Consider the following 28,000-nt stretch of genomic DNA (forward strand, 5'->3'; position numbering starts at 1 on the left):
TTATGAAATCACATTAAAAATATAAAATCTCTATAAAATATTTATCATACTTTTTACAATCAAATTAAATTTAATAAAATATTAATATATTATAATCAAAATATTATTCACTTTATTCTATAATTTTTATTAAAAATTATAAGAAAAACGCAGTATTTAATTCATAATTTTATATTTCATGATATCATAATTAAAATTTTCAAAAAAAAAATATCCGATATTAAATTCCATCATTTCCTGACAATTGTATATTATGATTATTCTCGTATTGTATCAACAATCAATTTGAGAATGATTTGCAGTTAAAATCATATTTAATATTTTTTAATTATTAGATTTAAAAGTATATCAAATAATAGACAAAACGCCTTAACCGGTCCAAATCTAACATCAACTTCCATCGTGGGTGGGTGCCAACTAGACATTTCATTTTTGCCGCGCAAATATTTCAAAAGGTTGGTTATATAGTAGGTATGAGGTCCACCAACTTCAATAGACTTCCTGCAGTAGTCAACACTATCTCAATTTTTAACCTTTAGATTAGTATCTAAAAGACCAAAAACCCAATACATCAATAAGCTCTATGATAAAAAACCAATAAACCCTCGCACACAAAATTATTCCAAATACTTCCCCGGGAGGAAGCAAACATCAACAAAGGACATTATGCAATGTATTGTGCAATAAACCCAGGAGGAGTGTCCCTCATAAAGGACAGGGTGTCACGTGAGACACCATGCTTTGATTAAGCAGAGGTGAATGAAGTGAAATAATGATATTATTATTATTTGTAAAATTATATATGTTCTTTCCCAACTCCCCACATTCTCTGAAATGTGAACAAAAAACTTCATGGCCAAATCATAATGTCGACTGTCGTCGGACTGACTAAAACTCTCTTTCTTTTCACACTTTATTAATTACCTGCTGACACATTGACATCGGTAATTAAACATTAAAAATATGACAGCAGTTAGCGTTAAGTACGATGTAGTTTTGTGCTAATGCAGGTGAATACAAAATTGTGGTTTTTACTTGTAATTGTTCAATTTGGGATGTTAACTGACCAAAAGAAAAGTCACAGTTAATGGTAATGATGAGTACATGTGGCAGTGTGGTGTTCTTGTAATATTTTTGTTGCCTTGTAGAGCGGGCCATTACTGTTTGCTATAATGATATTTTTATAAAAAAATAATATTTTATTTATGGGTTTTGAAATTTTATTTGTGGTTAATTTGATGGGTCATTGGAAAGTTTTGCATTTTTCCTTGGCGTGTTGCTAAATGAAGTTTCCTATTTCACAAACATGTAAGGCCATTGCCTAGCGCCAACCCCAGCTTTCACTTCCAATTGAAATTTAGTTAAATGGTGCCCTTTCTAAAAAAAAAAATGGAGAGACAAGTGTCACTCGAATGTGGATGAGGACAACCAAATCAATTGATTCAATCAGTTTCGATAGAAATTTCGCTGTATAAAAAAGCAAAATAATAGGTTAAAATTAAATTATGCCTAAATTTAAAAATTAAAAAATATAAAAGGAAAAAGGCAAAATGTTTTAAATGCTGTGGTCACGCCTTTTTAAATTATAAATAAATTAACACTACATAAATTATTTAAAATTTAATTTAATAAAAATTTCATTGAATTTAACTTAATTTTTAAACTATTTAAATTTAAATTTAATTTTTAAATATATTTAATAAATAAATTAAATTTAAATTTTATAGTATTTAATTTATTAAAATTTATGAGTTAAATTTATTTTTAAACTTGTAAATAAATTCGTGGACAGTTTCGTTAAATAAACTGATATTACTATTATAAAAAAAATAAATTTAAATTCTATCTATATTTTTATGAGTCAAATTTAATTTTTTTTAAATTTAATTTTATATAATTTAGTTAAACACTTAAATTTATATATATTTGGATTGTTAATATTTAAAAACAAAAATTTAAGTTTATTTTTATAAATTTATGAGTTAATTTGTAAATATATTTATTTAATTAAAATTATTTTAATTTTAAATTTATTAATTTTAAAATAAAATATAAATAAATTAAACTACTCGTTAATTATTTGAAATTAAATTCGATACAAATTAGAATCATTTAAATTTATTTACTAAATAAATCAAATTTAAACTTTTTAATACTCAATTTGACTGAAAAAAAATTTTAACAAACTAAATTTAAACTTTTTAAAATTCAGTTTGATTCGATTAATTTATATCCCTAGAACTTTTAGCACGCTTTTTATAATTTTTTTTCAATAATTATTTTCTATTTCTATACGGGACGGCAAGAAAAAAACTTTGCCAATTAGCATAACTTGATCCAATGATTGATTTAATGAAATCAAATTTAAATATTCTTATCTCTTATAATTATAATCATATTTTCTATTTTTATTTTATTTTATTTTATTTATTTATTTATTTTAAAAAATTATATATTTTTTATTTAATAAAAATATCATTATCTCCATATTGTTAAACTTTTTCTTTATTTTATAACTCTAAAATGCATTGAATAAGGAAAGATGAATTATCTAATAAAAATGTATCCTTCTCTCTTTAGATTCGAAAATCTTATCATATGTAGATATAAGAATTCAAATTTGAGATTTTTTCACTTTTTAAATTTTAATCTATAAAAAGATTTTTTTATAAAATATTATTTATAAATTTATGAATATAATAAAATATTAATTTTTAATTAAGGCATGTTTTATAACTTTCTATAAATCCTTTTTATTTATTTATTCAGTGTTACCTTACTATTTGATTCTTCAACTTGGCTGCATCATGTTTTTCCATAATTATTAGAATATTCTTAACTTAATTTCCACGTATTAAATATTAATTTATTTATTTATCTTACGTGGAGGAGGGACCAAATGGAATGGGCGAGAATATACTATGCAACTTGGCTGCATCAAAATTAAATATGCATGATTTCAAAAGATACTTGTAAATCCAAACACATTAATTATAATATAAAACATTTAACACATAAAATTTTAAAATTGAATGCTGATGCATTTATTTTATATTTATCATTTTTATGATAAAAAAGTAGGGGAATATAAATAATAATTCAATGCTTTAAAATTTTCACTAATTAAAAATAACACAACTTTTTTATGGTATTTAAAATTAGATTTTTTTTAAAAAGGAAATTGGGATAATTTAAATTTTAACACTTTTCCAAAAAAAATTAATGATGAATTTTTTATAGAAAGAAATTATTTTTCTAAAAAGGAAAGGAGGGTAATAGGGTCAATGCAAAGTATACAGGTAATTTCGTTAAGATAAAGAATATAAGGAAAAAGATTGGCTTTTTATGGTATGTACTTTGGATTTTGTTTTTGTACTTATGAAGGTTGGTTGGTTGGTTTGGCTCAAAATTCTAAATTCCTTCCGCATTAAATTCTCTCTTTCCTTATCGATTTTGAAGCGGTCTCTCTTGCCGGAGCTATTATAGGCACAATCCTCGCTCTCCTCTACATTCTTCTCTGTTTGGGTTTTTGGTGGCTCACAATCCCAAATAGGAATCTTCATTTTCCGTTTGTTTTTAGCCGCAAAATCTTTCCTTTCTTTCCATTTAAATTGATTGGTGAAGTTAAAAAAGGGTGATGATGATGATGAAATCAATGAGCTACCACCGACTCTGTGCTTTCTCTCTTTTTTCTTATTCTTCTTCTTCTCGTCCTCCGTTTTTGTAGAATTCAAAGTCAAATTTCTCGTCTCGTTTACTCTCTCTCTCTCTCTCTCTCTCTCTCTCTCTCTCCCTAACGGACTTGTTTCTCTGAGGGAGAGGTGGGATTTGGGTTTTATGGATTTTAGTTGAATGCAAGCTGTTCTGTTTGAAGGTTTATTTATTGAAATTCTATTGTGTGATTGTTTTGAATTTTGTTTGTTTTTAAAAGTATTCGGTCATTAGTCTCCATTCAGATAATGGTGGGAATTGGGTCGTTTTCTTAGGGTTTACTTTTTGTTTTATTTGTATTTTTTTGTGGTTTATTTAAATCAGTTTATGCTATAAAAAATTAGTTGGTGATAGGGAATTTGGGGTTTTTGTAGGTCAATTTTTTCAGGCAGTGCACAGAAAGTATTTTTCTTATTCATTTTCTGATTGGTAAGCAATCTATTATAAACTTTTGGTTATAAGGTCAATATTGGATGGGAGGATTTTGGGTTGGTGAATTGGGTTTCTATTTTATCAAACTTTTTACTGCAGTATTTGATTGGTAATTTGATCTTAGGTGAGCCTTGTTGTTGAATTTTCGTTGCCGATTGCACATAGCTGGTTCTTTTATCATAAATATTTATTAGAATTCGAAGACGATGATGAACAATTTGAAATTTATGTGGATCACTTCTTTCTAGGATACTAAAAAAGTGGTGTTTCTGGGTTCTGTTATTTTTTTATTGCTGTTTGGGATTTAAGGCTACCTTTGGTATTTGAGGAATTATACTTCTACTCGGTTCTTTAAAAATGGATTCAAGAACAAGTTGTGATGCTGAGGGTATCACGGCGGAAGGGAAATCTGATAATCAATCAACGGTGAAAGGTATAGGAAGTGTTAGTAGCAAAGATATGATTTTTCGAGCAGATAAAGTAGATCTTAAGAGCTTGGATGTACAGCTGGAGAAGCACCTGAGCAGGGTTTGGTCTAGGAACATTGAGAACCAAAGGCCTAAAGAAGTGTGGGAGATTGATTTGTCTAAATTGGATATAAGGCATGTCATAGCTCACGGAACTTATGGGACTGTGTATCGAGGTATCTACGATAACCAAGACGTTGCAGGTAATTTCTCGCTCTTTCCCTTTTCCCTTCCTCACTTTGTTTACTTGAGCTATTCTCTTGTAGGGCTCTTCTGATTTTTCAGGTTTCTTTAGGTTTTTGTTGAGTGTCTTTGTTGGATATTTTACGCTTTCAGACCTGAGATATCTTATCAGTAGTCACCTCTACTACAGTTGGTTTTGTTTGAAACCTTGGTCGACATATGTTGAGATTTATGTAATTTTTTACTGGACATTAGTTGCTACCATCACCAAGACTTAACAAAATGGTTACTTTCACTGCTTCAGATTTTGGCAACAATTACTGATCCTAGCAACCTTATTTTCTGTTCATGCCGTCTTTTCCTCATATATAATTTGCTAAAATCAATCCAGTGTATTTTAAATCAATAGAAAAGATCAACCAGGTAAACCACTCAACTTGTTTGGTATTTGGGGTATCAATAGGTGGAAACTTGAGTAGATGATCTGTTGTTAAAATAACCACTGTGCTTGCAGTTGTGGAACTCTTGTTTTGGGATTATGAGGGAAAGGTGGATGTTTCTGATCTCCTGTTCCTGTTATTAGATAGTCAATGTAAAAAATGATTTTTAATCATTAAATTTTCCAGACTTGAAATTGCAGCTAATGAATATTCAAATAATCACATGATATTGGGATGTGCATATGCTTATCTAGTAATCTTGTCTTATACAAGAAAAACATTCTCATTGAGATCTACTGTACTTGCTTTGTTTATTTTGTTTTATTTGATATGTAATGCGTAATGGGCTTAGAAAGCTAAACGTTGAATGTTTACTGCAATATTGTTGGATATTATAGTGAAGCTATTGGACTGGGGTGAGGATGGTATTGCCACAACTGCTGAAACCACTGCTCTGCGGTCATCATTTCGGCAAGAAGTTGCTGTTTGGCACAAGCTTGACCATCCTAATGTCACAAAAGTACAAACTTATTCTGAAACTCTTATTACTTCAATTGTCATGAAAACATCACCATTTTATCATAAACATAAGGTGGCATTTGTGGGCTGTGCAATTTTTTTTTTTTTTTACAATTACACACTTTTATGCTGGTTTGGTGTTTCTTGGTACTTGTCTTCTGATGTATGTGTGTGATTTTGTTATGATGTTTTCTCATTTTTTATCATGTTGATATTTCAACAACCAAAATGTAGCGTGCATGCTGAGCAGTTGGAACTTGGAACTTGTGTACATGGAAAAGGATGTACCCCACAATTTTATACGTTAAAGTCAGGGTTCTTTTTTTTCTGTTGTATTTTTAATCTTTTGTGTTTTTGTTAACAGTTTGTTGGAGCATCAATGGGAACATCAAATCTCAAAATTCCTGCAAAAGACATGTCTGATGGTCAATCTTCTCTCCCTTCCAGGGCATGTTGTGTGGTTGTTGAGTATCTCCCTGGTGGGACTCTAAAACAGCACTTGATAAGAAATAGGCGGAAGAAACTTCCTTATAAGATTGTGATCCAACTGGCTTTGGATCTCTCTAGGGGGTGAGTTACAGTTACCTGTCATTTTTGGCTAGAAAAATTTTGTAGATAAGTTAATCATTGATGGGATTCTACTTTTTCTTTTTCTCTTTTTATTTATTTTACTTGTTTGCAGACTTAGCTATCTACATTCCAAGAAGATTGTACATCGTGATGTCAAAACTGAAAATATGTTATTGGATGCTCATCGAACTCTTAAAATCGCTGATTTTGGTGTTGCCCGTGTTGAAGCTCAGAATCCAAGGGACATGACGGGTGAAACCGGTACCCTTGGATACATGGCCCCAGAGGTATTGGTTCATTCAGGAAATTTGATAATGTTTTCTGATGAGGAAAATTTTCAAACCATCTTTGTGTGTCTATGTTATTTTCATCTATTCAGAGCAAGTAGCTATTTTCAGTAACTGCAAAGAAAATTAAGAGAAAAAATATTCTGAAATGCTAGTGTGAAAGTTAATCTTCTCATTGGTTGCATCTGAAAATGATACCTTTCATTCATTGGTAAACTAGCACAGATATAAAAATGAAAATGTTGAATTTGCAAATTGACTTTAGTTGAATGCTTTCTAACAAGACACTTTATGTAGGTTCTTGATGGCAAGCCATATAATAGAAGCTGTGATGTCTACAGCTTTGGCATATGCTTGTGGGAAATTTATTGCTGTGATATGCCCTACCCTGACCTTAGCTTTGCTGATGTGTCATCTGCTGTTGTTCGACAGGTTAGTTCAAAATATAGATAACATGTATTTGACTTGCATAGACAGCTACTTTTTATGATGTTTCAAATTTGCGATATTATGACCTGAGGAGGTGCTATGTAATGCTTCTCTGACCAATTTCATCTAGCAGACCTAATGAAATACATCATACAGCTTTGATGCACGCCACAGAAAGATCCATAAAGCTATCATTATCTGCTTGCAGAAGTCTTAAAGTGTTCCTTGATATATATATTTTATAATATTATATTTTTCTCTGTTTGCAGCATGATATCTGTTTCATACTGCTAAAATTTGACATACTTTTGAAGTTCAACAATGGTGGAAGATTAATTGTGCATAATTTTGTTTGCAGAATCTACGACCAGAGATTCCAAGATGTTGTCCAAATTCTTTAGCAACTGTCATGAGAAAATGCTGGGATGCAAATGCAGAAAAACGTCCTGAAATGGCTGAGGTGGTGAGAATGTTAGAAGCCATTGATACAAGCAAGGGAGGAGGGATGATTCCAGAGGATCAGGCTCCTCCTGCCTGTTTCTGTTTTGCCCCTGCCCGTGGTCCTTGAGTTCCTTGTTTCCCCCTTTTCTCCATTCTTTATTTGCTCATTTCATTTGAAAGCACAGCTGGAATCATGTCAACTAGCTCTTTGATGGATTTCTGCCTGACATTTTCTTTACAGTAATTAAAACATGTTGCAAGGTTCATAAAGTTTACCTCTTTGTGCATCCCAAAATTTGTTAGCCTTCAAGGCTAATGTGATGGTGCTAAACGAATGAGGCAATTGCATATGTGCTAGGAATTTTGTGTAATATTCTCTGATGTCTTGTAAATAGGTTTGATTGTAGGGTGGTGAAATGAACCCTGACGGCACAGGGGGCACCCTGAAGATGAAAGCAGGGGACTGCTTCCCTTTCCATGCTAAAATTTAACTCCAATACAGAAACAAATTTTGCTGTGAATTCTACGCCTTATTTTAATGAAATATTCTGTAACAAAGCAAGCTATTCATGTTTTAAATCGTTTTGATTGTTAGTTCATACATAATCTTGTGGAATCATCATAAAACGTAAACAGATTTATCAATTCAGATGTCTTTGTTACACTTTCCTCCTGTTTGGACTGCAAATATATTCCATCCAATGCTTTATAAATGTCTTCAGATTGCGGGTGGGATTCGTCACTGGCCAAAAATTCATGAAACTCGCTCTCTACCTCTATCAAGCTATGGCCGGGAATCTTCTTAACCCCCCTCTCCCTCATCATGCTTCTGATCATCTTAACATCGCCCCATCTTCTATCATTAGCGCAAGTAGTCGCAAGCAACACATAAATACCACTATCATCAGGATCCAAGTCTAAAAGTTCTTTAGTTGAGAGCTTAGCAAGTTCAACATTCCCATACATCCTACAAGCATTGAGAAGAGCACCCCATGCAGCTTCACTCGGTTGCATTGGCATCTTAGTTATTAACTCATAAGCATCTTCTAGTAGGCCAACTCGACCAAGCAAATCAATCATACAAGCGTAGTGTTCTCGCTTGGGCTCGATACCATAATTTCTTTCCATTTGCTGAAAATATGCTCGGCCTTCGGCGACTAGTCCCCCATGACTGCAAGCTGACAAGACGCCCACTAATGTAATGTCATCTGGCTTGTGTCCTCCTTCTATCATTTGCTCAAAGACGACAAGAGCTTGCTCGGCATGCCCATGACTAGCATACGCAGAAATCATGGAATTCCAAGAAACCAAATCTCTCTCCGGAATGTAGTTAAAAACATCTGCGGCAGCATCTATTGCTCCACATTTAGCATACATGTCTATCAACGCATTTGCTAAAATCACACTATTTTCTGTGTGTTTTTGCTCAACACTGTAGAAATGAATCCACCGACCAAAGTCCAAATACCCCAGCTGACCACAAGCAGAAAGCACACACACTAAAGTATTCTCCATCGGCAACAAGCCCGCGTCCACCATATCATGAAACAATGCTAGAGCTTCCTTTGGTTGGTTATTTTGAGAATAACCCGCAATCATGGCATTCCAGGAAACCACGTTCCTCTCAGGCATCTCATTAAACAACTTCCTTGCCAATTCTAGTTCACCGTTTTTAGCATACCCGTTAACCATGCTAGTCCAGGAGTACACGTCTTTAATTCTCATGTTGTCAAAAGTCTCTCTTGCTGCAGCCAAGCAATTACATTTCACATACATATCTAAAATTGCATTCATCAAATTCAAGCTGTGATTCAAATTCTTCCTTTTTACATATTCATGGATACTCTTCCCAACGCTCACGTCCCCTTTACGAGAGCAAGATGAAAGAACCGAAATCACAGTAACTTCGTTTGGCTCAACATCACTCAACAACATGGAATCAAAAAGCTTGAAAGCTTCGTTGTAACAATTATGCGCAGAATAACCATCAATCATCGAGGTCCAAGAAACAACATCCCTCAAATAAACTTCATCAAACACTTTACGAGCTAAAATCAAATACCCATGGACGCTATAGAAATGTATCAATCCATTTTGAACCAGCAAGGCAGATACAAAACCCATCTTCCAAATTGCAGAGTGAATCGATTTCCCCTCTAAAATTCTTGAAAACCGCTCACATGCTTTCAATCCAAAAACAAAGCTTCTAGTATCCATTTCAATCCGCTCTCGAACCATTTGACAAAAGAAGGAGAGCGCTACAGCCGGCATCTTAGCTTTGGAGTACCCTCTAATCATAGTATTCCACATATAAGTATTAGGGTTTTCCAGATGGGTAAATAGCAAATAGGCATGTTTCAAATCACCAGTATCAGCGAGAGCGCAAAAAGCTAAGACACGGCTGACAGGGAATGTGTGAGTAATGAGACCAGTTACGGTCATGTGGGCTTGGATTTGCGTCAACTGGGTCATGGAAGTGCAGGACTCCAGGATTAAAAGAGTGGGGTGAGTGATGATCACATTGGTGATCGAATTCCATTTGATTGTTGTGGTGGTGGAGGTTGATGAGAATGGGTTGAAAGGATAAAAGAGGATTTGGGGATTGATAGAGAGACGGAAAGAAGATATCAACAGAGGAAAAGGGATGTTTGGAGAGAATAGATTTCTGTAACATCGATATCGTATCATAGATTTCTGTAAATAACTGCATAAGGGTATGAGTGCAATCGAATCTCAGGCATGAAACTATGAACAGAAGTTTAACGATAGGTTAAATGGTTCGGATATCGAGACCTTCATTGTTTAAGGATAGATTAAATGTTCGAAGACCCAGTTTGATTTGTTAACATGTTGTTTAGCCATATGCTAATGCTAAGCTGCTTAAGGAGGAATCAACTGTAACCCGCTAACCCTTCTTGATTTATCCATGGACTTGAATTTTGAAAAAAAAAAATGATAATGATCTCTGCCATTAGAACTCCCATCCCTATTTATTGTTTACGAAGTATTCCGTTTCTCATAGTTTATAAGAGCTAACGTTTGAAAAAAAAAATCAAAAGAGGAAGGTTTTACTAATTAACTTGCTATAATCTTAAATGAAAATATTGTTACTAATTATAATAATTAAAATCCTATAATTTTAAATAATTATATTATTAATCCCTTCAAAATTAATAAATATAAAACTAATCAATAAAAAATTAACAATTAAACTAAATATTCTAAAAATAACTTAATTTAAATAATTTACAATATTTTTTTATAATATTTATTGTAATTTAATTATCACATTATTTAATGAAATAGTATTTCTAAAATAGTTTAGGAAATAGATAATATTTTAAAAATCAGAATTTCCCAAAATTTTTGTAAAAAATTGATGGGAATTTTTGGAAGTAGTAATCCTAATAATAATAATTATTAAATTCATATTGTTTGACTGAGTTGATAAATAAAATTTCAAAATAATCAAGATTAGAAATAATATGAAATGAATCAATAGCAATCGATCGGATTTTAAAAAAATATATATAAATAAAGTAATTTTTATTATATTTTAAAGAAAACTATATATTATTGCTATTAGTTCATGTAAAAAAATTATTTTTAATTATTCATATCACACGTTAATTAAAAACTAAAAGTAAGTGAAGAATTAAGAAAAATTTAAATGAAAATTTACTTAATAATAATTATTATTATTTAAAGTTAAAATACTTTGAAACTGAAATTAAACTTATAATAAAACATTAAATTAAAAATAAATAAATAAATCATATTTTTTGTGCATAGTGATGGATATTCTTCTAGTTAATCAATGTTGCAGATTACAAGTTAGCCGGAAGTGCGTGAGGGCATGCCCTCTCTTTATTGGCGTCTCAAATGCTTTTGCGTCCAATTGAGTGTTCGCTTTTGGTTTTGCTTTCCACACCAGTAGCATGTGTAGAAACCAAAAAACAAAACAAAGGAGCATTTGCCCTTTATTTGGATGATTTCCTCCCGTTTATCTTGAATGACATAATCAAACTTCAATTTCGTTTCCAAAGGTGGAGATGGGGAGAAATCAAAGATGGTATTGGAAAATTGTTTATACCACTCTGAAGATCAATAGCTAACTAAGATGAACCTAAAACCACGTCCAGAGACTATGATAAAGCTCAAGAAAGACGACTTTCAAATTATGAAAATGGCCTATATCATAACCCCACATCTACGACCAACTTCATATTCTTATAGCAGTGTCCAAAATATACAACAGATAAATCAATGAATGAGATAATAAAAATAGTAACTTTTGCAGCAGGGTTCTTTTCTTGATGCAGTTACTGGTAATTGAATTGTATGAGGGGTAAATATTCATTTACAACTTCCATAACCCAATGACTAAATTTCGATGCTATTGATCTGCAGATCTTTAATTAATAAAAAAGTAAGCATTCAACCAGCATGCACAGCTTCAAGTCATAGGAACACTATTTAAAATCAACAAGGGTGAGGGCATATGCTAACTACAACTATCTAAGAATTAAAAAGAATGTCAGCAAGAGAAAAAGGTGATATTCCAACACAAGAGTTTCTAATTCAATATAGATACAGAATATACATATCAAAGCCCATACCTGAAGTATAAAATAAAATAAAATAAAAACATCCCACAGAATCAGCTCAGAGTGACTGTCTATGATGTAATGCTTCATATCTTGGGGAAAATGGAGTCGACATAAGTATGGTGCATTCGGTCCTTCAGCCAAAGTTCAGCGATATGATGGTGAGATGTGGTACGCCGGTGAATTTCTTCAACAAGCCAAATGGTTGCTTCAGCCTTACATGGATGAATCATCATATCCAATGGCTTTTGTTCATACTCACTAGCAGCTCTCAGATTATCCCACTTTGTTAGAGTAATGTTGGTGAGATAATGCAAGGGTTGCCCATATAATTGCTTAATTGATTTGCCTAATTCCACCCATGATGAAAATGGAATGACAGAACCATGATGTGCTGGGATAGGGACTTGACTCATATATTCTTGATACATTTCTGCTCTTCTGCTCACTGCATCAGGAATGCAAAGCACATTGTATGCTGTGAGATTAAAATGTATAGAGAAATTTGGACTCAAACAATCAAATAGCGCACAATTTTACCCAGTAGTTCACTGAGAAGATGACAAATATAGATGCATAACTCACATTAAATTTGAACTAAGAGTATAACATTATTACATCTTTAGCTATACTACAAATTCCTTCATAGCTGATTAAAAAGAAAACTAGACTAAGTTGCTTTGCTAGAAAACAAACAAATAAAAATGTTAACCAAAATAAAAAATAACCAGGGTCCAAAACCAAATACCTTCAGATGTCATTTCAGTTGTAGGTTGATCAAGTGTAATATTAGGGGACAGTTGCTGCCCATCAACTCTATCATTAATATCCATATCTACATCCGAGGAGGATGATTCATCTGATATAACATCAGTCTGCTCATTCCACGGCAATGTCCTCTTCATGATACAGACAATTCTACCCTGCAGAAAACGAATCACCTAGACTCCAAATCTACACAATTTTCAGGAAGCATGCAATCAAACACATACAGTGATTTTTTTTTTTACAGGGAAAGCATTCATTGATCGACATTGATTACATCTGTATTAATTGTAATTGATGATGTTTCATGAACTCTCTTGTATATTTAAAAAATTTTACTCGATACTAATAACACTTTCCAGTCAAGAATCACTTTCATAGAGATCTACTCTAATCAAATTTCAAAGCGTTTTCCTTTAAATATCTGAAAAATTTTCTATGCCCAACCAGAAAACCTAGTTTCCTTTGGTACTCCAAACTGAAGGCATAGTTTGAAGGAAAATATGGGGTGTGATAAAAGTACAGACACTCAAATTTCACTGTAAAATCACTATCGCTTCATCATTTCACTTCGTTAATGCAATTCTTCGACAAAACTATTTGAAAAGAAAAAGGATATCCCCTCTCCTTCTCTTTTTTGCAATTTTCTAGCAAATAAAAATGAAATCACTCGATTCGCCACTAGCTCGCATGATGTATCTGTTTTATTTCCTATGCATGTAAGAAATGGCATGGATTCTGAGGCCATACCCAATTGGCCAGGAGAGAGGGAAAGATAGATAAAGGAGCGGAATGGACTCCGGTGAAAATAAGGGGGCGTTCTTTAGCGGAGATCAGCTTACCTGGGTTGATGTATCGAGCAGCAATAGATGGAGTGAAAGAGACCGAGCGCACGAGTGAGAGGAGTGATAGGACTTACAGGTCGCCGCGAGAGGCACATAGAGGAGAACGCGGGGAAAGCCAAACAGGGTTAGGTCTTGGGCCCTTGACCTATGAAAAACCGGATCCATAATATACGCATGTGAGATTCTAATGAAACCCACATTTATACTATAACTCCATATAAATTTGTTAAATTTAATAATAAGAGAAAAATAAATAAATTTTATAAAAACATGATTATATTGTCTGATGAATTTTATATAAATTAATAGTTAATATAATTAATCATATACTTTTTCATTAATATACAATATATTATATTATTTAAAATTTATAAAATTATGTACAACGAAGGTTTAAATACACCGGTGATAAATGCATCTGAATAGATTTAAAAATTTTTAATTTCACTCTTTTAAATTTTAATTCATATTTAAAAAAATTAAACTTAAATAAATTATCGAATTTAAATCAAACTCAAAAAATTCTATAAAAGATAAAAATAAAATGAAAATAAGGGGGCGTTTTTACAAGGCTATGTAGGTTACTCTCCGCTTAAATAGCTTCTCTTTTCCGCCAAATCTTTTCATTTCTCTGTTTTGCTGTGAATCTTCCTGTGTCTCATAAGGAAATGCCTCCAAAGCAGCAAATTCACAAGCTCGTTCAAATATTCTCCTCCCCCAAAACCCCCCAAACCAACTCCTTAATACCTAAACCTCTTCGGACACCTCTCCCTCCTGCCTCTTCCGACACGGCCGAGTTACCTGATCTCCCAACTTGGCTCCGCCACAAAGAAAACCCAGAAATCACCGATCACAATGATGACGATTTTGTTATTCCTTCAGTAGCCGAATGGATTCAGAATTCCAACGTTGGAAACTTCAATCAGGTTGGCAGTCACTTGCTGTTTGAATCAGAAGTTAGTGATATCGAGAAAGTGAGCGAAATCCTAAAGAAACACTACCCATCAACGGATAGTGTCGTTCAAGGGTTGAATGAATGCGGTGTTAATGCCACTAACACTTTGATTTCACAACTTTTGAAGAGGTTTAGCAATGACTGGGTTCTGGCTTTTGGGGTGTTCACTTGGGCAAAGAATCAAACAGGTTATACGCATACATCCGAGTTGTATGATTCCATGGTTGATATATTGGGGAAGCGCAAGCAGTTCAATCTCATGTGGGAATTAGTTAAGGAAATGGAGAAGTTGAAAGGGTATATTACATTGGTTACAATGGGCAAGGTGATGAGACGACTTGCTAGAGCTGGCCAGCATGAAGATGCTATCGAGGTATTTAGAGGAATGGAAAAGTTTGGTGTAAGTAAAGACATAGAAGCATTGAATATACTAATGGATGCATTGATTAAGGCGGGAAGCGTTGAGAATGCTCATAGCGTGTTTATGGAGTTTAAGGATTGTATACCTGCAGATTCCCATAGTTTCAATGTTTTGATACATGGGTATTGCAAAGCAAGAAAATTAGATGATGCAAAAAAGACTATGGAAGAAATGGAGAAACATGGGTTTCAACCTGACGTTGTTTCATACACTAGTTTCATTGAATCATATTGCAAATCCAAAGATTTTCGAAATGCCAATGCAATTTTAGATGAGATGCAAGAAAAAGGTTGCAAGCCTAACGTGGTTACATATACCATCATCATGCTTGCTTTGGGGAAAGCAAAGCAAGTAAATGAAGCCTTGGAGGTTTATGATAAAATGAAAAGAAATGACTGTGTGCCTGATGCTTCATTTTATAGCTCTTTGATTTTTGTCTTAAGTCAGTCTGGAAGGCTCAAGGACTCTTGGGATATTTTTGAGGATATGAAAAAACAAGGTATTCATCGAGATTGGTTGACTTATAAAACCATGATCGCTTCTGCTTGTAGTCATTTGCAAGAAGAGAATGCATTGAAGTTGCTTCAAAGAATGGAGGAGGATTCATGCAAGCCAGATATACAGATATATGCACCTTTACTGAAGATGTGCTGCAGGAAGAAGAGAATGAAGGTACTCAAGTTTCTGTTGGATCACATGTTTAAGAACAATGTCAGTATCGATCTTGGTACATACACGCTTCTGGTGCGTGGATTATGTAAGAGTGGGAAGCTTGAACATGCTTCCTCCTTCTTTGAAGAAGCTGTATTGAAGGGAATGATTCCTAAAGATGGGACATACAAGATTTTGGTGGAGGAACTTGAGCAAAATAACATGACTGAAGCCAAGGAAAGGATTCAGAAGCTGATGTTACAGGCTAAAGGGCAAAATCCAATCTAGCCAAGGCTTAAAAGATGCGCATTGGCAGTGGCCTAATGATCAACGAAGCTTAAACCTTTGTATGTTTTATAATTTGGTTCAAGTATTTGAATTTAGCAATTTATTCTGATTCTAGGATTTAATTGCAGTTATATCCTTCGCATTGGTCAAATATTTGATATTTCCTAATAAGTGGTGAAGAAATTTGGTTAGATAATAGGATGTAGAATACATCCTCTAAGCGACTGACACTAGCAATGGGAGAATACACATTAAAAATGGAAAATTGACGTAGAGAATAATCTCTAAGTGCTTTGGTTGTATGTTACTTGTATGATAATAATTACATGGATTTGATCACTGCCATATATCCATATTTTTGCTCATGAGACGGTTTCAAATGTTACACTTAAAACTGTGTCTTCTATAAAAGACTTTATGTTTTAATGAATGAAATATATCTTTGATAAGAAAAAAAAAATATCATATGTTATCTTTTTATTTGGAGTGTGGGGAAGCATGCCTTCTCATACATCTTATTTTAGCACCAGTTTTCACTTTTATTTTTCATAACGGGTTCCCACTTAAAGAATCCAGTAAATTCTTTCATATCAATCATAACTAAATATGAAAATGATTATGCCTAATGAAAAGTAACACAAAAATAATTAATTAACAATAAAATTATGACATACAGAAAACCACATCCACAAGAAGTAATATTTATAATAAAACATAACCTCACAAATTTCACCGGCAAATAAAAATTTTCATATATGAACATAAAATCATTAAAGATTTCCCTCATGACATTTACAAATATCTTTCTATGCATGTAATATCTTCCTATGCATGTTCCCAAAATTTATCACACTTCCAAGTAACTTTTCTTTTCAACTTTCTATCTGCTGATATCCGGTTTATAAATCATATGAACAATAAATGCTATATAAATTTAACTATAGCTTGCAAGAATCTGCACGAAGCTACTCTTATCATTGAAAGAGTTAGCCTCATTATGCACCCAGCTATATTTATAAGTTACATTTGGAGATAAAGAATCTATATCAGACCAACTTGAACCCAAACCGCTGGCTGGTCTGATACCAATTTGAACCGTTAGGGCAGTAAGGAGGTTGATTTCTCTACTCCCACCGGTACAGCATTAAAAAAACAAGGAAAGAATGAACGATTTTAGCTAATACTTTGTCCATCTTCCATCAAGTAAGTGGTAGTAGTAGATGATGAGAGTAGTTCACAGATAGCGCCTCACATTTTTGGACGATAAGGAGGTTGATACATTACGTGATCGTAACCTTTTTGCTGTTGGCCTTTGCCATCCCAGTCTTTCAAGGAACTGCTCAATTAACCTGCAAAGTGTGCCTAACAATAAGATTACAAGCTAAATGAAACAGACGTAATAAGGTTTAATCACACTCACAGGCTGCAGAGAGATTTTTGAGAAGCTGCCAGCTCACGGTCTGGAAAGAAATCCTCCAATCGGAAACTCAACCAAATATAGAGATCCAACACCTTCAATTGTGCCAAGAAAGGGATAATCCATGAACAAATAAATCTAGTTAACAATTGAATATGGACTCCAGTACATCTTCATTTTAAAACTCAACTAGAAGAAATTTAAAACACTTCTATATAAAATAAAAGTGATTTTTCCATGATAAATTCTCTCAGGATTTAAGATTCACTGATTAAATAATGAATTTCATGTGCTCGAAGACACCTTCCCACGATTTCTATTTGGTTTATGCACCTTTCCCTAAGAATTTTAATAGCAAATAAACTGACCTTGTGAATAGATTCAAGCTCCTCAAGGTTAGATTGTGTCTTTGGCACCATAAGTGTCCCAGGTGTAAATATTTCTTTAAGACGGACAATGCCTTTCTTTGCATAGTTCTCGGCGAACTGATCCATCGAACATAATTATTTGATTCACTATTCCCATACAACAAACCATATCTGATTTAAATATATAACCACAGTTTACCTGTGTAAGACCCTGAGATGAGATCTCATCGTTCATGTCAACTGGGCTGCACATGAAGAAATATTAATAAATCTGAAACCCAAGATAAGTATTGAAATTTATTACCCTAAATAGTATGACTGAACAATTTTAGCCAGTGAAAAGTGTCAAGGAAACTAATTAATCATATAAACAACTAAGGAGAAAGCTACAATTAACCACTTTGCTGTTGGTGGAGGGTGAAGTGTGACTACCTGATACAGAAAAGGTACTTATCATGCAGTGAAAGAGGCATTTCATCGATAAAGGCAGCAACTTTCTGATGCCAAACATTTTGGATAAATTAGACATTATGGTCATTATAAATTCAAAGACAACAAAAAAGAAGAGAGGGAAAGAGGAGGGAGACAGAGCAGGGGGATGTGATATCAATCTTATGTTACTAACAAGAATAGGGAAGTTGTATATGTTGGTACAGTTTTTTGGTTTCAAGGTGATTTGGGGAATCTGACATTTATTAGATTGGGAAAAATATGCAATCTGCAGGAAAATCCACGACCTATAATTTTGGTTCCTCATTATATTACAAGTCATAATCTTATGAAAAGTATTAAGCAAATTTCGTGCATAACTAAGTTATTTGAAGTCAAGAACCAAAAAAAAAAAAAAAATTGTAACTTTGCAAGAAAGGACAGCAACTGTATCACAAGTCTATGCTAAAACTATCCATACAATGGAAAGGTTGTAGTATTTGACCTCTCCAAACACCACAATACCAGTTGTGAGATCTCCAATCAACAAGAAAATGCAATGTCATTGAAGAATTTTTATGGACAAAGCAATGTCATTATTTCAGGCTGACATGAGAAGCCAATTCCATTATGATGTTTTAAATTTAAGAAATGAACTTTATTGTAAATGTCATACAACTATTTACTAATGAAACTTATTTCTTTGCTTTGAAAGAAGCATACATCTGTCTTCTGCTAATAGGAAAGGAAACAAGACAAAGAGATGCATACCAACATTTCCGCACAATCGGCAATGAAATAATTTGGAGACAATTTGGCATTCTCTAAAAAATGTTCCTGCATCAATTTTTTTTTTTTTTTGGTGGGGGGGGTGTGGGGTTGAGGGGGAGAGTCAGAGAGACTAAATGAATATCAAACAGCATAGCAAAAAAAATGTAGTAGTCTCAACAATTAAGCCTAAATTATGAATAAAACCTGTAGCATAAGAAAGTCAAAGACTTATGACACCATATCTTTGTTTCAGATTTACATGAGCAAAATAGACTCAAATGAATATAGAGTTTAAAAATAAAATAAAACTAGAGTTTCTTGTAGGTCATAAATATATGTAAATGATCTGCAAAGCAGAATATCCTACTATAAGAGAGAAGTTTTTTCTTTAAAGTATGCTGAAATCCAGCGTGAGCAAGAGAAAGGACAGAAACATTTCATTTAGCAGAATTATCTTTAAACAACTCTGCATTCACATCTATAGAGAAGAAAACTTTCCTAACACTACAAGAGAAAACTTAAATTTAGCTGCACCAGAAGAAAGTGGGAACGTTTTGCTGTTTGCTGCTATTAAATGTGCAAGTGAGACATAGATCGATAGTATATTAAATGATAAATCCAGTATAATTAAACAAAGAAGGTTATACAGTAACCTACCAATATTTGGTATATGCCACTTTTTGGGTGTAACCTTGAATACATATACATGAGATCAAAAGTAGGGAACAGTCCAGCAGTCTGCAGTGTACAAATCACTCAAATTTAGAACAAGCAACATGATAATGGCATGAGATAAAACAAAATTTTTTTGCTTCATTGCTATTTGCTAATCACCTCCAGATTGGGAGATGGAGATTCCAGTGATGAATGAAGTAAGGACAGATCATCTGCATGCAGACAAGTCACCTCTCCAACAGGAAATTTTGATCTGTACCTTCCAGCTCGCCCTGCAAATATAATATATAAAACTGAAGGGAAAGGACTACACTAAATTCTAACTCAACTCAGTTCAACTAAGACTTAACTAGCTAGAAGGTTTACTTGTATGCTAACGCACGAAATCCCAACAATTCAAGGGGAAAATTAAAAAATTGACTAGGCTAGAAAACAATGATTTGCAACCATGCATACGGACATTGGCAACATATCAACTACATTATGGCAAATAATTATATCGCAACAACATAACATGGCAAGCACATGCTTAACCACCTACCTATTGCTCAGTCCTTACAATGACTTCAAAACCGTAAAATGGTAACAAAAAGGCCAAAGTTTTATGCATAAATTGTTACAAATTATAATAAGGCCAAAATTCTACCAAGATGTTATTCCCCACTTTAAGCATGCACAATAACATACCTGCTATTTGTTTAACCTCTGGAACTGTTAGATCCCGCATCTCAACACCATCAAACTTTTTCATTGTTGAAAATATGATTCTAGAAATGTTCAAGTTAAGGCCCATCCCAATGGCATCACTAGCCACTAGAACATCAAATTCACTGCTAGCATCATTGAACATGGTTGCCTGCCATCCCACAGAACATATTAGTCCAGCCACTCCTAATAGTATAGATGTCGTAGAACAAATAACACATAAGTACCACCTAGCTGCATATAGATTTTATAATCTTTGAATCATAGGCTATAATATATATTTTAATTGAAAAAAGGGTTTGCATGGAAGGAACTACTGACAACTATCCAAAAAAAGATGTCTCAAATCTCAATAGGCTGAAGATAGATCCATATATAATACTTCACTGTATGGGAGATCAATTACATAATAAACATAGAGATTGATAATAGCAAAATTAAAAATGCATGCAGAAATGAGTTATGTGAGAACCCATTTGGAGTTTATTTGACTTTATATCTGAGAGGTAAACAAAGATTCTCAAAAGAAAGAAATAACATGCACCTGTCTTGTTCTAGTTTCAGGTGGCAGTGAACCGTAAACTACAGAACAAAGATGCTTTCCTGCACTTTCAATTTTTTTCTAGCAGAAATGAATAGGATAAAAAGAAAAGTCAGTAGACCAATCAAAGTTTACATTTCTAACAATCTAATATTAAGTAATATGCACAACATATAAGAATATCTAAATAAACTCCACCCCAAGATTACTAAGTTAGCCCTTAATTTTCATTCTTGAGTTTCAATACTCAGCATTAAGATATTAGCACCAAAGGCTAAAGCATTTCTTCCTACTTCAATCCTTCAAGCCGAAGAGCAAGATGCTAAGAACAAAAATAGATGATAAGCTATGAAAACCCTTCAGTTCAGTCGTCATGCAAATGAGAGACTGCTTCCAAGTTAGGCAGTTTGTGGTGTTACATTACAGCTTTCAGTAGACTGAGGTACTTTTCCCAGAGGTATACATCTTATTCTTTCTTCTTTCTAGTCCACAATCTGGAGTGCACTAGGTGGAGTTATCAGAATAATCATCTTTCAACTAGCTTAAAGGCAATGCCTGAATCCTAGGCAGCTAAAAAGCCTGCAGGACTTAGTATCTCCAGAAAAAAAAAAAAAATTGGAGATGTAATATATGCAATGGTTGAAATAGCAAAATGACCTCAATTAATTCCTCCATCTGAAGGACTCTCAAGCAGCAATCTTACCAAAGCAATACCTCTGTGGCACCCAACAACATTGGAATCTGCCTAAATCTGAATGATGTAGACTCTTATCCATTTAAGTAATTTTGTTTCTCCTTTTGCCTTTGCCAATACAAGCTCAAGTTTTTTGTTCCTCATATTACCAAACTCCTTGTCACATATATGTTTCATTCTCCACCCAGGCGGAAACTCTAAAGTGCAGTTATCTACATTCACAAAATCAAGTCACAGTTCTAAGTTTTACAATCATCCTAACGGCTAAAACCATCTCAGTTTTAACCAACAGATTGACACAGCCTGATGGGGAGTGGTATAGCATACTTGCTGAGTGGCCTAATCAGAATACCAAGAAGTAATTAACATTAACATTGCCCTCCATTCTTTCTTCTCTGCCAAACAATGCATGTCGTTAGTTACAAACTTTTAATTTGTTTTAAAGATTATCCAACGGCAAGATTACAGAATTTTATTCAAGAGTAAATAATCAAACATGAAAAAAAAATGGAGGTGCAAGAGAAAATGACAGTGTAACCACTAGTATGCAGCTAAAAAGGATTCATATTTCTTTTTCTTTAGGGTGGTGTTGGGTGGAGAAGGGGGGAAAAGATTTGAAATAGTATCTAACCTTCATCCTGTAGATCTCACGACGCGAAAATGCTACAATGCAGTCACCTGTTTGTATATTCCAGAAGGACCCAAGAGGTTTCTTTAATGGAACTAATGGTGAAAGTCTCTCATAGTATTCAACCTGAGGTATCAGAAATACAAAAAAAGGTTTAGAAATTCAGTAACATGATGTTTTACGGAACAGCATTAAATGAACTCATATTTACAGCATTCAATAATCAATTCCTTGATAATTACAAAGTTACTTGCACCAACAGACATGATTTCAGATCAGACCTTCAATTTTCTGGGTGAAGTATCTACCAATTAAATGAAGTCTGATATAGTTTGCTGCAATATGTGCTTCCTTCCTAGAGGAAGAGATTTCTATAGCCATAATTCACACCAGGCACCATAATTTTGATTCATGTCACCAAAAATATTAATGTCTTTCAACTTATTATAAAAGGATTAAATCAAAGAAGACATCACATAAAATTAGCATTTCTCTCAGAAAGCAGTCTTGTGAAGAAAAACAGCTAATAGGGCATGAAATGAAGGTAATATGACTAAATAAATTTATGCTTTCTTATCCGTGTGGTCTTTAGTCCACACAGTTGAAACTTGAAAGATTAATCTGAATGTAATATACTACATAGCTAATACCCTGACAAAGTAAAAGAAGCAAAAGATAGTCTGAATATGCATTGCAAAGAATTATGTTACCTTGACATCATCATCAGTAACCTTGAGTATTTCCTCGATAAGGGAAACAGCAGCTGGATCCCCACAAAGATGAAGTTCATCAGCAGAAATTCCTAAAAGAGCACGTGTAAATGAGAACCCTCTCGTCTTACACCCCAACATCTGAAGAGAAACTAGAAAATACCAGAAATTAGAAATCCACTAATGCTCAAGTAAAACAACCTGATACCCATATATCTTCATCATGAGATTCACCACACAAATTGTAATCTGCCAATGAGCTTCTAAGGTATCTTAAATTACATAGCACTATAACTGCATATCTTGAGATCAAAATTATCCCAAATTGTTTTGATATTGAAAATGGTAAAGTTATGCACTGAATAGTTAAAGAACTTGAAAATTAAACTGATGCAGAAAATAAGAGAACTCCATATGGGAATTAGATAAATGATTTTGGCAAATGTATTAGATAATTTTGGCAAATTACATTATAAAATTAGTAATTGTTTTAGTAAAAAAATATTATTCGGTAGTTTTTATAGTTCTGATGAAGTGGGAGGAGTTGTATGTTTACAGGTCTTTAGTTAGTTTCGTTTTGAGAGTTATATTAATAATATTAGTCAACATAGGAATAAAGGAGGATCTCTACTTAGGAAGTCCAAATTTCACAAGGAATTGGAGTCCTACTCGGTAAAATTTCACGATCAACTTTTGAGTCTTACCTATGCTTGCTAAGCATTAGCATTCAAAATTTCAGTCAAGACAGATTAGAGGAATTTATGCTTTCGTTTCATGAGCCATCTGAACTGATACAATTCAAACCCTAGAAAGAGCTAGGATTTTTTTAAAGGAGTAATTCCAAGCTCTTACTTGGTGTGAGGCTAATAGTTCCTTTTTTTTCTATTTTTCCTTATTTTCTCAAAAGTAATTAGATCCACTACTACTAATGTAGTCATATTTTCATTCTAATTTTCTACACGCCCCAACCCTAATCTGTAAAAACCTATTCCTCCTCTTCATTTGGTTTAGCATTACCTCAACTCCTAATGTATGTATTCCATTCCGTCACTTATAGTTATACAGTTATACCAAAATAACACAGGTATTATCAGTTTTTAAGATACAAAGACAATAAGACCTTTTAGGGAAATTAAATTTATTAAAGGCTAAAAAAAGGTAAAGTAAAATCCCCTCCCCCATGAAGAAACAACAAAGTAAACCAGATTATCAATATTAAATTATAGAGACCAAATTGAGCTAGCATGTATGAGGACTAGACAGATATGGAATCTGTAATCACAGAAAATAATTTACAGATGTTTCAAATTAAAATAATTACAGAACTAGCATATGTTATTCCAAAAGGATGTTTGTATTTCATTTTATGTGCTCCAATTGGGAATTTCAACAGAGCATAAGATTCATATATTTATTTAGACAATATGATGTGAAATAAATCTTCCAATTAGTCGAACATTTCACCTGAATTTCATCAACAACAGCACAACTGTAATCGGAAGTTACATCAGCCATTTCAACTGTCACAGCCTTGTGCTTTGCACCATCAACTTCCTCTCTTTCCTGCCCTGTTATTAGGTCACATGGAACATTTGCCTTATTCAACCTTTTTGCCACCTCCCATGCCAACAACCTCAAAGGACCACAATATATGCCTACCACACGACAAAACCAATGCAAAGAGTTGACATGTATCAGAAATTCAACATGTGCTCTGTCTTATTTTTCAGAATGGTTTGGATAATAACATCAGCAACAGTATACCAGAAGGACTTGATTCTAGTTGCTTCAAAGCATTATGCGTTTTACCACTGTTTGTGGGGCCCACGTGCAGAATAACCTTGCGACGCTTTTTTCGAGCCTTTGGGTACCATGTATGAGGAGAACTGCACTGGCCAAAAAAACCTTGGTTAATAGGATATTGACCAGAAGAACAAAGATAAAAGCAATTTTATTGATTAACTTGAATTTGTAAACCAGAAGCAGTAGATCATCTTCTTCTTTGTTAAGAAAATGTCCGAGTCATTTAAATGAACAAACTCATTGAAGACAACCTAACAAAATATATACATTTGTTTTAATTGAACTAAACTAACAATCTCTTTCTAAATTATAGGATCATAATTACTTAGCTAGGAGTTCTAAATTATCATGTAAAAATATAACCTATCTTAATTTAAAGGTCCAAAAAATAAAAAGAAAAAGTGGAATCAATGAATAATTTATAATCTACTCCAAAAATATGATGAATAAAAGTACACCTCTTTTTGCTTAAAAACATCAATCAGACAAAATGGGCAGGCTTAACATATATAACATGGATGGATTAAATTTCTAATGTCGCAAAAGCAATTGCATTTCCCATGAAAAAAACTACATTCAGTATCAGCAAGAAGTTCTCTTACGTCAAGTCCGTAAAATCAAACTTCGTCGTACCACTGCCACTGCTATATTCTCTCAACAAATCAAAGACACCAAGTAAAGTTCCATGCTTCAATTTCGAATGCAGCTGATAGGTGTCCAAGTTGTCTGCTAAATATTTAAGCGGAATACAAAGTTAAGTTTGCAATATATCCATCAAGAACACATTGCGTCATCCAAGTCAGATCAAAATTCGAGTAGCCACTTCATTCAAATAAATGATCAAATATAACAAACGTCTTCCCACCAATGTTAATAAGCATTCACTGTTAAAAAATAAAAATCAAATATTCTCCAATTTGACTTATCTCTTATCTCACATTGCTTCATTGAGGAGTACAGAATGATTTTCTTTCAAAAAAAGAAAAAGAAATCAAGAACCAATGATTTGCCTCATTTACAATTCTGCAACAAGCAAAGAATAGGATTCCAGAGGCTACACTAATAACTCTGCTCAAATTCAACGAAAACGAAAATAAAAAAACTGGAACCTTTTGGAAGGCGAGAAATCCCAACAGCTGAAAACTTTCTATGGCAAAAACGAAGGAACAAAGCAGCCATCCTCTCAGCGTTTTTCTTTTGCCGTTTGGTTGAACAACGAATGCTGAGTGTTGCAGGTGACCAAAATCACTGCTTTGGAATTGAAACAGAAAAGGGAACAGAAATATGAAACACGAAATCGTTGTGTCATATAAAAAGCGCAATAAGGAAATCGTAGGACAAGATGCGGGTCAATTGGACACTCAAAGCCAAAAGCTGCGAGAAACTATACTTGATTCTCGGAGATGAGCATGTTACCTTCGGCTTCGCCGTTCAGCGAGCGCATTAATTTGCGAACGTAGCATGTGCCCACGAGTTTTGGGTTTGTTTTTCAATTTTATTGCAAACTTTTCCTTTCATCTGAACCTACGTGTCCGGCCCTGGCCCCATATTTAATATAGCAAGGCCCAATTTGAGCCCGATGTTCTGAATCTTCGAACGAACAATCAAAAGCTAAAATTTAATGGTAATGCTGGATAGGATCAGGCCCAATGCTTTGCTTTGCTTGGTTCAGCTCTTCATGGACGACAGGAACTGAAAAGCATAAAGAAAACTTGATGATTTGACAGGCAATATGGAAGGCACACCACACATGTCAAATGCAAGTCAGTGAGTGGCTATTGTGTCCCATTAGGCCATTACCCATTTGCTGATTTTTCTGATCTTGTGCTCTCAACCAGTAATCACCTTATCATATTTACATTTATTCAAAACATTATTCTCGATCCTACTCCATTAATATGACAATCTTACATAGCTTCTAGCTTGGCTACCCTAAAATGAGATGGAGAAAGAGAGAAAAAAAAATGTCCAAATCACAAAAAAATACATATATGATTGTGAAGAGAAGGTTGGATATACATGGATGGGATTCTAATAAAGCTAATGACATGTAAAGAAAGGAAAGTGTCTTAAACTGTTGAATTTGAAAATCAAAAGAGGTGAGAGCAAATTTGCCCTTAAAAACGGATTGAAAACTGTGCCAAAGAGGAATGGGGTCTCTATCCAAAGCCATCAAAAAGCAAAGAAATCAACCAAAATCTTAAAGAAAATCATCAAAATGGTTCGTATGCATCCTTTGACTGCCTCGTAAATCTTGATTTAAGCCATGAGATTCACCAAGGAAGGGCTGGAAGGGTACAACTGGAAAAAAAATTATTAAAAGCAAAGTTAAGTAATAAGATGAAAATCTTCTTGGAATTCTTTATCATGTTTCTTTAACTTTTTTTATATATGTCTTATATGGGTGGCTTTTTCTAATAAATAATTAATAATTTTATTATTAATATTTAAATTATGTCAATAATTTATTTTATCGGTTACGTTTTTAATAATTTCATCGGTAATTTTATTACATAATTTGTAGTTGTGAACTTATAATTATAATTTTTTATATAAAATTAGGCCCTTTCTGCTAAAAAAAAAATAAAACAACCATTTTTAAAATTTTAATAATAAAATATTATTTTCATTTTTCAATATTAGAAATTTCAAAGTATTTAAAATAAAATTATAATAATTGAATTGATTAAAAAAATAAATATTTTAAAATATATATCATTATATAAAACTATACGTCCTTATATAATTAAAATATTAAATTATAATAATTATAATATTTCTAAAAATATGAAATTATTACTTTATGTTTTATTATTAAAATATAAAATAATTTAAAATAAAAATATTAAAAATAGTATTTTATTTTTAAAAATATGAAAATTTTAATTTCTGTATTATTCCGACAAATGGAATAATTTGATTTTAAATGCAAATAAGTGTGTAAATTGAGCAAAAAACACTAATTTTATCCCAAAATTTAGGGACAAAATTGTGAATTTGTTCTTCTTATTTTTAGAAATTAACTGTCCAAGTAAAAAGAAATAAACATATATGGTTTATAGTCTTTTTTTTTTTGCCGAAATCAAATTTTTATTAAAAAGAATATACATATATATTGAGTTAAATATAAAAAAATTTAAAAATTTAATTCAAAATCTCCTAATCTAATTTTAAAATAGTTACTATCGGAAAGAATTAAATACATGATTATTATTAGGAATGAGTAATCGGTCAATTCAGTTTAAAAT

The 28,000-nt window shown here is 32.9% G+C and overlaps 5 protein-coding genes across 11 annotated transcripts; 2 read left to right on the forward strand and 3 right to left on the reverse strand.

Annotated features, from left to right (window-relative positions):
- The first annotated feature begins 3,363 nt into the window (after window positions 1-3,363).
- LOC110611733 (serine/threonine-protein kinase STY13) lies at window positions 3,364-7,754 on the forward strand. Its single transcript, XM_021752156.2, has 6 exons — window positions 3,364-4,813; window positions 5,632-5,753; window positions 6,117-6,322; window positions 6,435-6,609; window positions 6,907-7,041; window positions 7,397-7,754. The coding sequence occupies exons 1-6, from the start codon at window positions 4,501-4,503 to the stop codon at window positions 7,604-7,606; spliced, it is 1,161 nt and encodes a 386-aa protein (XP_021607848.1). The 5' UTR covers window positions 3,364-4,500; the 3' UTR covers window positions 7,607-7,754.
- A 234-nt stretch (window positions 7,755-7,988) lies between these two features.
- Window positions 7,989-10,401, reverse strand: LOC110611732 (pentatricopeptide repeat-containing protein At2g22410, mitochondrial). Its single transcript, XM_021752155.2, has one exon. The coding sequence runs from the start codon at window positions 10,165-10,167 to the stop codon at window positions 8,071-8,073; it is 2,097 nt and encodes a 698-aa protein (XP_021607847.1). The 5' UTR covers window positions 10,168-10,401; the 3' UTR covers window positions 7,989-8,070.
- Window positions 10,402-12,014: 1,613 nt separating this feature from the next.
- LOC110611734 (protein RDM1) lies at window positions 12,015-13,876 on the reverse strand. Its single transcript, XM_021752159.2, has 3 exons — window positions 13,694-13,876; window positions 12,835-13,009; window positions 12,015-12,534 (listed from the first exon to the last, which is right to left on the reverse strand). Exons 1-3 carry the CDS (start codon window positions 13,859-13,861, stop codon window positions 12,173-12,175), a joined length of 705 nt encoding a protein of 234 aa, XP_021607851.2. The 5' UTR covers window positions 13,862-13,876; the 3' UTR covers window positions 12,015-12,172.
- Window positions 13,877-14,263: 387 nt separating this feature from the next.
- Window positions 14,264-16,110, forward strand: LOC110611305 (pentatricopeptide repeat-containing protein At3g22670, mitochondrial). The gene has a single exon (XM_021751542.2). The coding sequence runs from the start codon at window positions 14,365-14,367 to the stop codon at window positions 16,009-16,011; it is 1,647 nt and encodes a 548-aa protein (XP_021607234.1). The 5' UTR covers window positions 14,264-14,364; the 3' UTR covers window positions 16,012-16,110.
- A 159-nt stretch (window positions 16,111-16,269) lies between these two features.
- LOC110611304 (DExH-box ATP-dependent RNA helicase DExH16, mitochondrial) lies at window positions 16,270-26,319 on the reverse strand. Of its 7 annotated transcripts, none has more exons than XR_002487344.2 (17): window positions 25,862-26,219; window positions 25,355-25,481; window positions 24,714-24,835; window positions 24,414-24,604; window positions 22,950-23,090; window positions 22,243-22,365; window positions 20,921-20,998; window positions 20,359-20,527; window positions 19,831-19,943; window positions 19,654-19,734; window positions 18,997-19,062; window positions 18,229-18,293; window positions 17,996-18,041; window positions 17,797-17,913; window positions 17,432-17,523; window positions 17,067-17,360; window positions 16,270-16,408 (listed from the first exon to the last, which is right to left on the reverse strand). XR_002487344.2 is itself a non-coding variant. In XM_021751536.2 (17 exons), the coding sequence occupies exons 2-17, from the start codon at window positions 25,929-25,931 to the stop codon at window positions 17,246-17,248; spliced, it is 1,716 nt and encodes a 571-aa protein (XP_021607228.1). In that variant the 5' UTR covers window positions 25,932-26,000; window positions 26,169-26,319; the 3' UTR covers window positions 16,865-17,245. The 7 variants fall into 7 exon arrangements, 6 of the variants coding, with proteins under 6 accessions (XP_021607228.1, XP_021607233.1, XP_021607229.1 ...); XM_021751536.2 differs by lacking the exon at window positions 16,270-16,408 and having other exon boundaries at window positions 16,865-17,360; window positions 25,862-26,000; window positions 26,169-26,319; XM_021751541.2 differs by lacking the exon at window positions 16,270-16,408 and having other exon boundaries at window positions 16,865-17,360; window positions 25,355-25,478; window positions 25,862-26,003; window positions 26,169-26,234.
- Between the last annotated feature and the right edge of the window lie 1,681 nt (window positions 26,320-28,000).

Source organism: Manihot esculenta, chromosome 3 (genome assembly GCF_001659605.2).
Source record: "Manihot esculenta cultivar AM560-2 chromosome 3, M.esculenta_v8, whole genome shotgun sequence".
NCBI classification, from domain to species: domain Eukaryota; kingdom Viridiplantae; phylum Streptophyta; class Magnoliopsida; order Malpighiales; family Euphorbiaceae; genus Manihot; species Manihot esculenta.